This window comes from Mercenaria mercenaria, chromosome 19 (assembly GCF_021730395.1).
Source record: "Mercenaria mercenaria strain notata chromosome 19, MADL_Memer_1, whole genome shotgun sequence".
Lineage (NCBI taxonomy): Eukaryota > Metazoa > Mollusca > Bivalvia > Venerida > Veneridae > Mercenaria > Mercenaria mercenaria.
Genome location: NC_069379.1, coordinates 34,286,787 through 34,302,845, shown reverse-complemented (window position 1 = coordinate 34,302,845; position 16,059 = coordinate 34,286,787). Strand labels below are relative to the sequence as shown.

Sequence of the window (16,059 nt, the reverse complement as noted above, 5' to 3'; positions counted from 1 at the left end):
TTTTTATTGTCATATCTGTATGTTTTGCCTTTTGGAATTGTAAAGTCCATTAACGGCGTCATTTTGATTTTTATACGTTCGATTTCTTTTTATCAATTTTTCGCTCCATTTATACTCTTGTTTCAAATAAAATAGGACTTTTTGTATCCGAATATCTGATTAACAAAACAAAAAGAAACCGCAAGTCATTAATACTTTTTTCTTTGTATAGAGTAAAGTTTGGTAAAATTTAGAGCAAGTAATAAACTCTTAAAACATATGAGCCGCGCCATGAGAAAACCAACATAATGCGTTTGCGACCAGCATGGATTCAGACCAGCATCCGCGCAGTCTGGTCAGGATCCATGCTGTTCGCAACGGTTTCTCTAATTGCAATAGGCTTTGAAAGTGAACAGCATGGATCCTGACCAGACTGCGCGGATGCGCAGGCTGGTCTGGATCCATGCTGGTCGCAAACGCATTATGTTGGTTTTCTCATGGCGCGGCTCATATATACTTCACAATTCCGATATACCCTTAACTGGTCTGTCATACTTAGGTCATATGGCGACTTTTCGACTTCAGTGGTAAGAGAGGACCCCAGATGTCCCTTAAGGTTGTTTATAATAGGGGACTGGGTAGAACCATTCCTAAAGCACACAAGCTGGACAGTTACCTCTCAAAAGATAGTCTGTACCCCATAGATGTATGTCACGAACTAGCTGAAACTGAGACAATTTGCGATGATAGGCGTTTAATATAACTACTGAATCCTGTAAGTGACATCGCGTTTTCGCCCCTCGCCTTTCACAGATGCACTTTGTTTTTACAAACGTCGGTTGTGGAAAAAACACGACATTTTATGGTAGAATCTCTAGGGGTTTCGGGGGGGGGGGGGAAGTTCAGTTGACTTGGTGATCCCGGACTTACGATAGTGTCTGAAAATAGTCCGGGATCATCCAGTCGACTGGAAAAAAACGTGAGATTCTACCATAAAATGTCGAGGGGCGAGAAGGTGATGTCCATAACAGGATTCCGTATATGACTGTTTGGCACTCCTGTTATCTTTTTATATGAGGCTAGTAGGAGAGATATTCAAGCCAGAGTAATGGTTTTGATCACCGCTTTTTGGCAATTCTTGCAATATATGAAAAAGAAAAACAAGCAAAATATTGTTTTCATATCTTTTCTTTCATTTATTTTGTAAAATTTATCAAATTTTAAAATCAGGTAATCTTTCTCACAAATCGAGACAGGATAATAAACTTATAAATACTTTAAATAAAACAAATAATCAACAATCAAACAAACCGACAGACAGACAGACAGACAGACGCATGTACACACAGAGGATAAATAAGGGTCCTTGGACGGTAAGGATAAGGGATGTAATCGTTTCGTTTCAAACGAAAAACAAAAAAGTTAAATGCATCGTAAATTAACGACAAAATCCGATCAAATCCGAGTGGACGCTGGTCGAATTTTGTAGTCAAATTTGAATACACTTATTTAACTCGCTAATTTTCTACATTTAACTTTGGTTATACTAACTGGATACAAAACCTTTACTATATTATTTAACTATAACTATTTTTTCTGTGGTAACTGCAAACTGCAAATAGCATCTAACAGCCGTATTTGAAATGGAACTGACAGAATTATGTTTTTTTCCAGAGATTTAAACTTGTGCTCCACTTGTCTCCATTCATTTTTTTGTTATAACTTTAAGACGGTATTTGACATTTACTTGAAAATAGAGTACTGGGGCCCGTTTCACAAAAGTTAATAAGTATATCTCCTAAGTGAGACCTTTTACAAAACATTTATTTCATAGGATCTAACTTGTATCCTTTTAAAAAGATGTCGTTAATTCATTTTTAGGCAGATCTGTCTTATTTTTGTTGGGCTTATGTTTCTAAGAATAGTCCAATAGTTAGGATGAATCTGCTGAAAATGATGTTCGTAAAACACCTTATCCCTAAGCTCCAACTTTATTCTAAGTAGGCTCCGGGAAACTCGCCCCTATCCTCCAGTACTACTTTTTTCTAAATTGGGTATGTACGTTTGTAATGTTTGAATTTATCATTAAGCGATCCTGGTATTTTGTTTGACCTACTGTCCTTGACAGATTTGCTGCTCACGTGAAACACGTGAGATAACAATTGCAATTCTTGTTAATCTTCTGATAAATCCCGCTTTGTCAGTTACATTTCAAATACAAGTAAATCATTTTATAACTAATAAATAATAAATAATTTATAAACAATAATAATTTAAGAAAATAAATATGCTAAAAGGAATGTTAATAGTGTATAGGTTAACACAAAAATGGGGAAAAATCACAGCAGAGGGAAAATCAGGGAAAAAGGGGAAAAACAGTTTTCAAAAATCTAACAGTGACTAAACACGCCAAATCTAATTTGCTAGCAAATCTCTTCAAATCTCTGGTTATATGTACTAATGTACTAAACTGGTTAAAAAGTGGATTACTAATGTAAAACAGTTACGTGAATTCAAAGGAATACTAACCCAGAAAAAAAATCAAAAGAACACTAAACCAAACAAGGACAAGAGAGAGAACTCTTGTCTGAACACTATGTTAGTCCGTTTATATTCTCGAAACCTCAAGTCAGACTGAAGTTTTGGGTCCGAGATTATAAAGAGAACAGTCTCAGAACATGAGCTTCTGACTGGTTGTTTCGCAGAGCAGTCTTAACTATTGACCAATGGTAAGCTTGCGTTCGGAGCCTGGTTCCGAAACTCTTGTTTTATAACCTTAGAAACATATTTAACAACGGACAGATTCTGAACACATTACTTCTTTGTAGAACACTTTAAGGTGTGAAATGTTTTAACATTTTTGTCTTATAACATAAAAAAAACTTTACAACCATCTGAATACTAGAGGTAAAAAACATGTAAATAAAGTTTTAGTATTTTGTCCCTGTGTTTCTGTAAGAAAACATCACAGTTTAAATCACAGTAAAATGGTACAGTTTTTTGTCACTTTGTGACGTCATTTTGGTAAAAAAAAATCGTTACGTCTCTACACGATTATCTCCCTTTCATGTATATACATATAGTCGTCGTTTGTACATAGACATTGTTTTTTCGTTGTATAACCTGGACGGAAATTGAACTATAATACTTAGACACTGCATTGTGAATAAATAGTAATAAATAGTTTGGAATTCGATGAAATGTCGATGAGCAAATGATCGTTGTTTTCTAGCACTTGTGCTCGCAAAACGCCCGGATGTTCTTCAAAACGTCCATAGAATCTTTCATCACTTCGTTGGTTTGAATTAACTCTCGTCTGAATTGTTCAAATCCCCGAGGAGAAGCGTCAATTCTCCGAACTGATCTGTACGCACTTTCCGCCATTTCTAAGAACTGTCTTTCCATGATTGCGCATGTGCAGTTACTAGGTTTCTTAAACTCCGTTTCCGGATTACTTAGTTTGTTTCTCACCATTGTAATATCAGATTCTAATTGCTGGAGGTAGCGATATCCCATTTCTCTTTCTAGATCTGAAATAAAGAAAGATGTTTTCAGTAAAATCGGAATTTATATTAACATCTGATTCTTTACTTATTATTTTATTTTTTCTCCTCATTAAGAATTCTTTTGATCTTTTTATCTGTAGATTTAGTTAGTGAGTCTTGTAAATAATGCTTGTTTGAGATCTGTTCTGTTGAAGGACCTGACACAAAAATGATACATACCGTATTTTAATCTCTTTGGTGTAGAGACGTACTCTTCGTCAACGTCAAGACGACGCTTGGCTCTAAATCGCTCATGCTCATACAACGTTGAACTCAAGTTCCTACATGACGGAGATCTGAGGTAGTGAGGTATTTCTTGTTCTTGATCGTCACGTGTCAAAATTTCACGTGCCGACAGTTGCCTTGGAGACAGATAAGGATCTCTATGACGATGTGATGGTGATGGATGACTGGTGAGGTACCCGGATGTAAGGTTTTCACAAGAAACAGGTACTTGCGGACCTGGAAGCGAAATAAATGCATGTGAAATAGACATGATAGAAATAAAAGGAAAGTTTGTATACATTTCATTTCGATCAATTAACAATAAAAAATTATAAAAAATCAACTGCAGAAAACTTTATTTCGATTTCACTACATTGGCTTAAGATATGTATATGAAATATGTGTATGACATTACTTCTGCTTCTGTACTTCTATCAAGCTATTTTTAGAAATTACGTAATTTCGCTTACCCATTGCCATTTCCTCGAACAGTCTTTTCTTGACTCGTCTTGATTCGGATTCTAGCTCAGCTCTATACATTTCCGTTCTTTCAGGTGAGAAATTAAAAATATTTGAGTTCGTATGCACTGCAGGAGATATTGGAATCATAGGTGACCTTGACCTAAGGTCGGGTGACCTTGAGATAATTGCTGGTGACGGCGGTGACCTTGAATGTGATCTTTCTGCTAGCATCCAGTCCGATTTATCACAAAGTAAAGAACTAGAGTTCGATCTGTGAACTTCAGAATTCAGAGTTTGTAATCGTTTCGAATATTCACTTTGCACTTTCTGCGGAGTTCTAAACGTCACTTCCGGGGAATGTGTTTGATTTTGAGTTTGGAATTCAGGCTTATCGGAATGTATTCTTATATCTGGCATTTGAGGGTTCACACTTTTCACAGTTTCAATCTTTGAGTTTGATTCATTTGGAATGATTTGGTCTCCGTCAGTATTATCACTCATTTCCGCTTGTATTAGGTCCTCCTCGGATATTATCGTTGCTGGAGCACTCCATGTTTTCCGAAATGGTTCTTCTGTAGGGATGTGTCGCATGACTTTAGTTTCCATCTTGTTGGACAATTTTTTTTGTCTGAAAAATATAGAGAAAAATAATTATAACAGTGTAAACATTACTTTTTGCAACTAAAGTTTGCCCTATTCACATGCATTGAATAAAATTTGATCAAGGACAAACCAAAATATTCCGAGTTCCTGAATGCAATCTTAGTATAAAGTGTCATATTTTATTTCAATGTGTTGCATTCATTGTACATACACTCCTTGTACCGAATTCCTGTCTCCAGATTTGTAAATACTTTATTTAAGATAAAACCCAGATTTTACCGAAGCATGTACTCGAGAACCCGTACAAATTACTCCAACTTGTCAAAAGAAAATGTTCCCAAAATAAAATTTATCTCAATATCTTAAAGTAGGTTTTTGAAAATTTGATGAATTATCTTTCGGTCATGTTAAATGTTGTTTGCATAATGCTTTATCATACAAAATCAAAGATAAGAGATATCTGTTTATTTCTGAACAGATCGATTTTACCTCAAGTTTTTGCATAAAATTCGGTCTGATGAAAGGAATTTTAAGGATATAAATGGTATTGTGTGTATTTGAAAAGCTTACTCGCTCTTTAAACACAATTTAACACTTCTTCCTATTCGGCAAATAAATACTGTATGTCCTATCTCATGTTTAAACACGATATATCACACTTTTGTAATCCCGTTACGGAGACTACAAAATATTGCGTAACGTACGCAATACATTAAATAATCGTAAATATAAATACAAATCTTTCATATAAACGCTAATTATAACGTGGATTAGACCGCCTTAGTCGCCTACTTTCATCTAGGCTGTTATCTAACTAAAGCTGAGTTTACAATGACTTGTTGATTAAACAAATTGTTGTACGTATATGTATTGGACTGCGTTTTATTATCAGCGACATACAAGACTAAATATTATGCAAAACAAATGGTTTGTATTTCGATTAAACGTGCTAGGATAATGATTATAAATTCAAAGTTGCAAACTGGATATGCTCATTATGACCGTGGCTGTGATGATGATGATGATAATGATGATGATGATGATGATGATGATGGAAACTATTGATGAGTATACGAAATTATAATTTATATATTGTTGGTGTTGTTGATAATTCTGATGTTGTTGATGATGATGATGATGATGATGATTACCACCAGACCCTTGAAGATAATAATAATGATGATAATGTTTGTGATGACCACACATTAACACCATAATAATTACATTATCATCAGTTTTGCACCATAAGCATAACCACCACCACCACGCCCATCAACATCATCATAAACATAACCATCATTATCATCGTCTTCAATATTTACAATAACTACCTGATAAACACGTGCATCGGATTACCGTCTTTTCTGTACTTATTTCTATACATAATTAGTGCCTTTAAGCGTTGTCGACACACGCGCCGCTTTTCTCATTTGCATTTAAATAAAACCAGTTTAAATTCAGATTAAATGCATTTAATAGCATGTTCACTTAATTCTGCACCTGATAGCCATGCTAATACTTATAGATTGTCCAACAATTTAATTCCTTGCAGGAGATAGATTAATCGTTCTATCATACAATTTCAATTAGTACTATTAGATATGCAAATTGAAAATTTAATTCCATCAATGCCTATGGGCACTCATCATTCATTTTAAATGAAAAAGTATATGCATATCAAAGTAAGCTATTGTTACCATTTTTTTAATGCTTCGTTTTTTTATTATTATTATTTCGCCGGTTTATTATTTCACTAAAGCATTGTGAGCAACAAAACGTCAAATTACTAATTTCCACTTTACTAGGTCGCATTACTTTATTTGTACAATAAGTCTGCAAAAATAAATATCTCATTTTTATTTCATTATATGTATTCATATCATTTACTTACATTATGAAGTTAACATATTATTTCGCTAATATTCTATAACTATAAACGTTATTACTTTAATAAAATCTTTTTTTTTTTTTCTAAAAGGCTTTAATATTTTGTTTAAAATAATAAGAATTGAAACTTACTATCAGTGTGCAAATGTTAGCCACTTCTGTATTAAATCCATTTTGGCTTATTTTATTAAGTATTTTTTTTTGTCACATGCAAACTGTGGTCTTAACTCTCCGAAAGTTCCGTTGGTTTTGACTTGTCAATAATTCCAAAATCGTTTAAGTTTAGACATAACCCTGACTGGGCTACGCTTCGATAATTTTTAGGTAAATTTTGTAACTTGATAACCCGTCTATATTCGTCTGGGTTACCGTTAGCTTATCCGTTATAGACGACGAGTTTTTCAATGCTTTTATTATTTCTTTTCATGCACTGGAATGTCGTTAATCATAACATCTATTCAAAAATCGGCGAAAACTGTCAATTTTAAACCGCAAACGTGGGAACTAATCTGTTCTAAAATTTGATTGGCTGATCACAAATAAATGGCATGAAACAACGCTTCTGATTGGATTACTGTGACTTTGGGAGGGATTTAGAAATATAGTCTTGTATCTGGGCGTTCGTGGCCCTTTTTAGGACAGATTTAAACCTCTTAAATTTTGCTGATTTGATACATCTCATATTTCAGGTATAATGTGCGGCGAACATGATCGGACGTGTTTTGAGTGTCTTTTGAGTTTTGTTTGTTTGCGTTATTAATTTAATTATTATCTTTCTGACAAAATAAAAAAAAAATGTTCAGACTCTCGATAAAATCATAACAGAAATATTATGCTGAATCATTCAGCGTTGTAGGAAAAAATATGGTCGGAGGATAAACAACAGCGAAATATGCAAAAAAGTCTTAAATAAATTCTTGTTTATTCTTCTTTCTTGTTTGACTTTGAGCAAATGTTTTGTGCGACGTCACGCCAAAAACGAATTCTTGCAGAAAACACATTGTCTAAAAACGCAGTTCGAAATAAAGTTATTCCATAGTGGTGACTTTAATTTCATTTAAATATCAACTAACTTTACACATAAAGTGTGCCTTTTAGCGAATAGAAATTGTTCTTATTTTTTTCCGAAAACGCAAAAGTTTGTAAAATATTAAAACTTCTACAGGCCCATTTTACCATGACGCCTCACATATGTTAAGAGAGTACATGTTTATGTTCGCTCTATTTGAGCATTATAATTGCCTAAAAGCTGTTATACTTATCATTTCTTCAAACAACAACTTCTTTTCTTTCCAAATATTTGGTGTGTACTTATTCTTTATAAATGTTGAGTATTATCTACTAGAGTTATTTACATTTAACATTCTACAATTTATTGTTCTGTTATAAATGGCTGTGTTTTTTTAATTCTAAACACGTGCAGATTTTCTCTTTAAAATAGAACATTAACGTACCACCCAAAGCTCGTCCTGCATTAACCTTAAAATATATTTACAAAAGCCCACAACGACGAGACAAAATTTATTAGTGTGCACGTTTTACCCATAACCTCACGTGACCTTGATAACGGCTACCAAATACAACAGTGCAGAAAATAACATTAAAATTTTATTCAAACTTTGCAAAAAATTCTTTGTCAAAATGATCGGTAAGCTTCAAAATAGATAAATAACCTTATGAAGTTACGCAAAATTAAGAAATACGATATACAAAAGCAAAAGATGGAGTAATAGATAAAGTATCGTCTTTTATAGTAAAAGAAACTTGATCCATGATTCCGTTATAGTCCATTGTGTGAAATAAATGAAAAACTATTTAAGGTGGAGTAATTTAAGCAACATCTTTCTATTTTGTACAAAAGGACAAGATTAAGCGATGATTATAGAAAAAATATAATCCTAGATATATTCAACATCGTCTGTAACTGTAGGACTGGCATTAGAATTTAATCATTTTATACTTATTTATTTCAGGTCGATTGCGAAGCAAGTTTTACAACTTATATTAATCCCTCTCGAAACCTCATTCCTGGTGGAACCCATCGCTACGAGGGTATGAGAGAAGAGAAGCCAGTTTCCCTTTTAAACTGTGCTACTGGTATTTGGAATGACGCGGCCGGAACTCTCGTACGAGGCGGTTAAGAATTTTATTATCTTAGCTTACATATATTTATTCCAGAATCTATGTACTGACATTGAATTCTGACCCAGATAACACAGGGCATGAAGATAATGGAGGACAACTAATACAGATTTTTTTCTGTGTGGGTAATAACGTTATTTACATATACTCAAGACTTTAACATTTAAATTATACACTGTAAAACCAAATTATACGGGACACATTTATTTGTTTCAGTGTAAGATCGAGATATTTCACAGAACGAACACCAGATGCAGTATTTATATACGAGTGTTGTAGCAACAAGTGAAAACATTATATAAAGACACTTGGATCTTAACAAATTTCTTTTTATTTCATATTTTGACTTTTCTCTAATTTTGTAGTTTCTAACCAATAGAAATATTTTTCACTGTGAGTATAGCGAATGTATTTCACACATATTCCAGTAGAGAAACAAACGTATATTGTTAGTCTGATGACTGCTTGTTTCAAAATCAGTATAAATTCTTGCCGCTCGATTTTTCTGTCCAATGAAATACCTTCATCTCCATATTTTGGTAAATTTATTCCTTGATATTATTTAAAAGATACGTCGCATAAGCGTACCTGTCAAAGTCGTTACTGCCTTTCTAATGGTATGTAGATACAAAGAGTTATAAAAATAAATGTTTTTTTATACTTCTTTGGTAGAGCGAGTTCTGAATTACATGGGCATTATTCCTTTAACGACGAAGAACGATGTTCTAAAAATGAGCCGTGCCATGAGAAAACCAACATAGTGGGTTTGCGACCAGCATGGATCCAGACCAGCCTGCGCATCCGCGCAGTCTGGTCAGGATCCATGCTGTTCGCTAACAGTTTCTCCAATTCCAATAGGCTTTAAAAGCGAAAGCATGGATCCTGACCAGTCTGCGCGGATGGGCAGGCTGGTCTGGATCCATGCTGGTCGCAAACCCACTATGTTGGTTTTTCACATGGCACGGCTCAAATTATAGTCATCTTCTAATGTTCTGTTCTGTTCTGTTCTGGTACCCAGCGTTACTGAGATTATCTATATAGCCGATAGATTTTACTTTGCCTATCCTCATGTAGTATTTGTATAATACCTTGGGTGAAAATAAAATTATCTGTCTGTCTGTCTGTCTGTCTGACAGGAACCGTGCATTGCTGTAAATATTTACCACGTGACGGCACTGTCTGCAGTCCGGACAATGCTAAGCATTCCGAACACACTAGTCTTTTTCACTCCATTTACTTAGAATTTGTGCAGAATGTTCGGAGTAATCAAAGGAATGTCACCGTGTGTGTACAAAATGTACGCGTGCTTGTAGTAAAATTGTCCTATATATATAACGAAAAACAGGATTTTACAAGTGTTTTATGAGAGTGTAACAAATTTTAACACCACAGGGTCTTGTTGAATTTCTTATATCTTAGGGCCTTGTTGAAATGTGTCGTTTAACCCTTATTTTCATTTTGATGCAAAGAGATGTCAAACCAAAATATTAAATCCTGTTTGGCGCTAAGTACCTTGTACTCCGTTGGTGCACCGTAAAACCCAGATCAAGTAAAACCCATTTAAATACTGCATATTTTATGATCATTGATAAGAAAATAAATTGTAACATTTGATACATTTTGTCTGATCTTCCCTAAGTCTTCTGTAGCCCCTTTTAGGCACGTAATCACAAACACCGTATTTAACATATTAATGACATTCCGTTAATTGCAATTAATGCTGTGAGAGATAACGTCAAGGTGTCACGTTAAACTTAGTTATACTCATTACAATTTGAATTACAAGTTGTAATTTGCATGATTATCTTGTTTACAAACTTGATCTCAGCTGAGAGAGTCTCGTTCTATAATTACTGCACATTAACTTCAATTTTTAAGAAAATCTTGAGCTAGAAGATTGGCGATATAATTGTTCTTATTTTAATTTCTTTGAGCTAAACGACATCCAGCCTAAGTGCAAGGCAAACTCATTTAGCCTCAGAATTTGGAAATGCAACATTCTTAAGATACTTTAAATTGACTAGACATTTGAATAAGACCACATCCTAGTGTAAATACATGTATCATTTTGCTCTATCGCCGAGATCCCTTAAAATGTAGCAACATAAACAATTCATATTATGGACACTTGAAAACTGCTTTTCAATATCACACATTTTCGCAATAAATTCTCTAAACAAACACTTTTTGTTACTTTGAAGATGTTTCCTGAGTCAATACAAACCTGGTCCTTAAATCGTCTGAGTGAGTCTGACCCAGGTGTCTTAATATCTTCCAGACGCTTGACTGTCGTTAAAAGGGCGACATGGGATATTAATGGCCCTTGATCCCCTTAAAGACCCATAATTGACTCAGTGTTAAGTGCAGTGCGCGTGTTTACATGTACCTATTACCTTAGCGTGCACTGGTCGAGACTGATTTTAATTCTGTGAAGAAGTGAGGATCGTAAGGAGCTGAACCCTTTTGAAAAATCAAAGCATGCATCTAATGTATACCACTGCCACTAGGCAAAATCCCTTAACATATCGCGAAAATAATATATTTGTGCATTTTACTCAACGTGACATGGGACTGGTGTATATTTGTGTCTCCAACATAAAGACCGTTATCCCATCGTTTAGTCTAGCACCGTTGTAGCAGCATCTGATATATAGAAAGGGGTTCGTTTATCTTTCTGGTGTGTCGAGTTTGCAGTTATGCTCTGCAAGAAAGTGACAACTTCTTCACATGAAAGTGCATTGAGGATTTGATGTCGTCTTTTTTGTCAGACTCGAACTCGCGTTATCTGTGTAGGCAGTCCCAAAACTCCCTGGTGAGCATTACAGAGAGTTGCACATTTCCTTACCCTGCACTACAGTTATCGACTAACTTACCTTTCCGTAATGTGCATCGCAGAAATTGGAAGACAGACCCCTCCCGCTCTTTTGTGCACTGCGGAGAATTCAACTGCTCATTTGAGTGTATTACAGAGATTTGTGCCTTTCTGAAGTGTTACTTATAGAGTTGGTGTCTTTCCCTAGCGCACTGCGGAGAGAAGAGATTTGTACCCTTCCATGGTGGGCAATGCAAAGTTTTTACCATTCCCTAAATGTATATTTTACCATTCACTAGTATCCACTGCAGAGATTTGTACCATCCCCAGTGGGCATTGCAGAGATTTGTACCAATCCATAGTGGGCATTGCAGAGATTTGTTCCATCATTGCAGAGATTTGTACCATTCCCTAGTGGGCATTGAAGAGATCTGTACCATTCCCTACTGGGCATTGTAGAGATTTGTTACATTTCTTGGTGGGCATTGCAGAGATTTGTACCATTCCCTAGTGGGCATTGCAGAGATTTGTACCATTCCCTAGTGGGCATTGTAGAGATTTCTTACATTCATTGGTGGGCATTGCATAGATTTGTACCATTCCCCAGTGGGCTTTGCAGAGATTTGTACCATTCCCTAGTGGGCATTATAGAGATTCCTTACATTCCTTGGTGGGCATTGCAGAGATTTGTACCATTCCCCAGTGGGCTTTGCAGAGATTTGTACCATTCCCTAGTGGGCTTTGCAGAGATTTGTACCATTCCCTAGTGGGCTTTGCAGAGATTTGTACCATTCCCCAGTGGGCTTTGCAGAGATTTGTACCATTCCCTAGTGGGCTTTGCAGAGATTTGTACCATTCCCTAGTGGGCATTGCAGTGATTTGTACCATTCCAGAGATTTGAACCATTCCCTAGTGGGCTTTGCAGAGATTTGTATCATTCTCTAGTGGGCATTACTGAAATTTGCATCATTCCAGAGTTTTGTACCATTCCCTAGTGGGCTTTGCAGAGATGAGTACCATTCCCTAGTGGGTATTGCAGAGTTTTTACCATTCCCTAGTGTCCACTGCAATTTTGTACCATTCCCCCAATGGACTTTGCAGAGATTTGTACCATTCCCTAGTGGACATTGCAGGGATTGGTACCGCTTCCTTATCTGCATAGCAGAGATATGTTACAAACCTCTTTCTTCAAGAAACAAAGGGTAATTTCTTTACACGACGGACAATAATGTTGATGCCAACTTTTGAGCATTTGACTGATGGTTTGTAGATTAAGTCCTTGATGCCAATAAAATAGGTGGTGGCATTTCAATCAACATACCGTTAAAACCTCTTAAACTGTAAATGATTAAGATTAAATTTTATTTTTGTGTATGAATCACCAAATTAAAAATAATTTTAATCTAGAACGAAGAAAGCCCTGAATAAAATCTACTTGTAGATGTCACAACGGATCTTCAACAAAATTAAAACCCCTGTTAGTAACGCGAAATGTATTATGTGTAAAATTTCGAGTGATGTATTAGAAACCCATACAAGTCAAGATTTCAAAGTTTGTATACAAACAATTTCTTTTCTTATCAGTTGACATTTATCCTCGTTTAAGAAAACATAACGCCTTTGACCCTTCATAAGACCCTTTTTTATAGGAATGTCAGTTCGAAAGTAGGAGTCAAGTTTCGTCAACTATTCGCACAATGTGTGACCAAAACACTTAAGTTTACTGACCTAAAGGAGTATAATTTTCTGCCCAATTAACCATCTAAGTGTTTAACGCCGTATATTGACCACGGTGACCTATGCTGACATTAGCTGGACAGTTGAACAGAAGAACTGACCATAACTGACCATTAAAGGTGAACTCGGACACCTGGGTGCAATAGAGATGTTATGATTTATGGCCGTGCTAGATTCTTTTGACGTGAGTTTGTTTGTGAAGGAATAAAAACGACAAATCCTGGCTCATTTAAGGGGTTATGAAATTAAACAAGCTCAAATCAAACTCCTGATTTATGAGAAATTGAGACATGGTGACCGGGAGAAGTTTGTTTAGTTTACGACCTAAGTCCCGCCAATATGGGAATGAATCTATTTCTATAACAAAACCTAAAACACAAAAATAGATGTAAAAAAAAAAATCAAGAAAAATATTTTAATATATGAAATATATGAGTGCAGGAACACCCTGAAAGACCATGGAGTGTTCTTAGTTTATTTACTAGTATTTATCTGTATTAGTTCAGTTGTTAAGAAAACTTCGGCTATTCAGTCCATCGCCTGAATATAACATATGTGAAGTTGTGCTCGTGATTCAGACAGAGCTTGAACCCATGACCTCTTGGCTGGGCTATCAACATCTTACAACATCTTAACAACTATGTATGTTGCTCCAGTATTTCTTACAGGCGGAAGAGATTATTTCTGCTTAACAACGAGTTTGTGTGCGCGACCAAGCCGCACCCCTCATACCCTCATTCCCCCTCCCACCGGGTTTACACTAACAGTTATTAATTAAGGCTTCTATACATTCCAGAGGAGAGGGCTCGAGAGATAAGAGAGTAAGCCTTTAAATTTCTTCACAATCTAGTTCAATTCAATTTGCAATGAATTAATTTTGGACGGCCAATGCATTAAGGATTTGTGTGTGGAGGGGGTGGGGGGGGGTTCTCAGTGTTATTTTTTCGAAAATTATGCTAGACTCAATGAAGTCACTCAAGTCACAGAACTAAGTTCGAGCCATCCATTACGACTGGGATTTTGTTTGAAAACAACGAAAGCGTCAGAAGCGTTTCAAATGCAACTCTGAATGCTACATACCTTGCTTTCTGTGCAAGTCATTGGCAGGCTGCAAACCAGCATACATGTTGATAATCCAAAAAGATCGTTTTCAGATGACAAATTGCTTGCATTAAGTAGTTGATGGTACATATCTTTGATGTGTTTTGACATGAATTACGGTAGCATTGAACATTACGTTCAAATTTGGAAGAAGTATATCTATTGACAACATAGCTGCAGATAATTGTTGAACTGTAGTATAATAAACAGACTGTTGCCTAGTAGCCGTGGCAAAAAGTTAACCTTCTCATGCTTTTAATCCCGGTGTATAGATTTTATGATTGAGAATATTACCGTGGTCTCTTGCATACTTCCTAGTGTATCGCACAAAAATCAGACACTCGTCGGTGATTAAGTTTTCCCACGGGGGAGGGAATTTAGTCTTTTCTTCAGTAAATGCATTTTGCATGCTAGATTATCCGATTAAAAAGAACCGTAAGATTTCTACTAATCCTCGACCGACGCTTAGGGATATAAATATTTCGGCATAAATTAATCGATCCCGCTGTTTGGACTGGTTTTAATCTTCCTGAAATTCGTTTGATTTATTTTACAAAAAAATAAATATCAACAAATCACACAAAAGGACATAAATAAGCCTAAAGACAACTTTCTTCTGCAAAGGACCGCTTTCGTTTCTTTGATCTATTATAAGGGCTAACGGTAAATAATTAGTAGCTTTTACGTAAATATAGCAAAAATTAAAATACGGGATTAAAAAGGAATTTAAGGGGTAATTCGTTTGAAGGGAAGCTTAATTTTGTTTTGAAAATACATTTTCCTGAATTTTGACTTTCTTCGCGTCGTTAACAATGAATCATATCTCCCAACAGATCTAAATCGCACTTTAAATTTGCCTTTACTAAGGGACTAATGTATTGGTGGATGCCCGTTCGCATGGGCATTTCTTTAATCCGTACATCGCATTAAGATTAAAAGTCATTTTGACCGTTTTGTAAAAAAGGTGAAACCAATTTAACAAAAAATCATGTTTCAGTTGTCTCGTAAGGTATTAAGTTTTTAACTAAGTCCGACTGAGTTGAGCGAAAAGATGAAACATATTAAACGAAAAAATGCACGTTTCCGTTTTTAGGAAAGCATTTGTCTTATAATGTATTAAGAGACTGAGTGGAGTGTGTTCAGCACAACAGATTTATGGATAGTCAAGAAGGAGTTTCAAAAATTAATGGAGTCATTAAAAGAAGCGACTAAAACATCCTAGGTTAAAGCTTGGTGGCGAGTCTCTGATAACCAGCGGTAGTCATTTTATTTTAACATTTTTCAAGGGCAACGGGCCATCCTGAGATTTTGTCTCCTCTGACCCAAAGTTATAAAAACTGATTTTAGAGACCAGTCAAAAAAATTCCGGCTTCCGACTGTTTAATAGTAGTTGTGTTGTATGACCTAAGTTTCCATGAAAAATTCTGTCATGCTGCTATTTCTTTATGAAAAAAATGCAATGGAAATCATATGGAAATCAGGGAAATAGCACTACAGGGCAAAAATACCTGCCATAGAATAGTATAGAATCCGCCATATAACACGCGATCGCATGTTTAAATTTAG

The 16,059-nt window shown here is 35.5% G+C and overlaps 1 protein-coding gene across 1 annotated transcript; it reads right to left on the bottom strand.

Annotated features, from left to right (window-relative positions):
* Positions 1-1,149: 1,149 nt before the first annotated feature.
* Positions 1,150-7,095, bottom strand: LOC123542299 (uncharacterized). Its single transcript, XM_045328085.2, has 4 exons — positions 6,834-7,095; positions 4,220-4,839; positions 3,705-3,986; positions 1,150-3,509 (listed from the first exon to the last, which is right to left on the bottom strand). The coding sequence occupies exons 2-4, from the start codon at positions 4,815-4,817 to the stop codon at positions 3,208-3,210; spliced, it is 1,182 nt and encodes a 393-aa protein (XP_045184020.2). The 5' UTR covers positions 4,818-4,839; positions 6,834-7,095; the 3' UTR covers positions 1,150-3,207.
* Positions 7,096-16,059: the final 8,964 nt, after the last annotated feature.

Bases quoted from the DNA above. Each gene is read 5' to 3' on its own strand.
- LOC123542299 (XM_045328085.2), bottom strand. From the start codon at position 4,817: ATGGAAACTAAAGTCATGCGACACATCCCTACAGAAGAACCATTTCGG. The intron at 3,987-4,219 runs GTAAGCGAAATT...TTTCGCTTCCAG, and splicing joins GTTCGAGGAAATGGCAATGG to GTCCGCAAGTACCTGTTTCT. The intron at 3,510-3,704 runs GTATGTATCATT...TCTTTATTTCAG, and splicing joins ACCAAAGAGATTAAAATACG to ATCTAGAAAGAGAAATGGGA.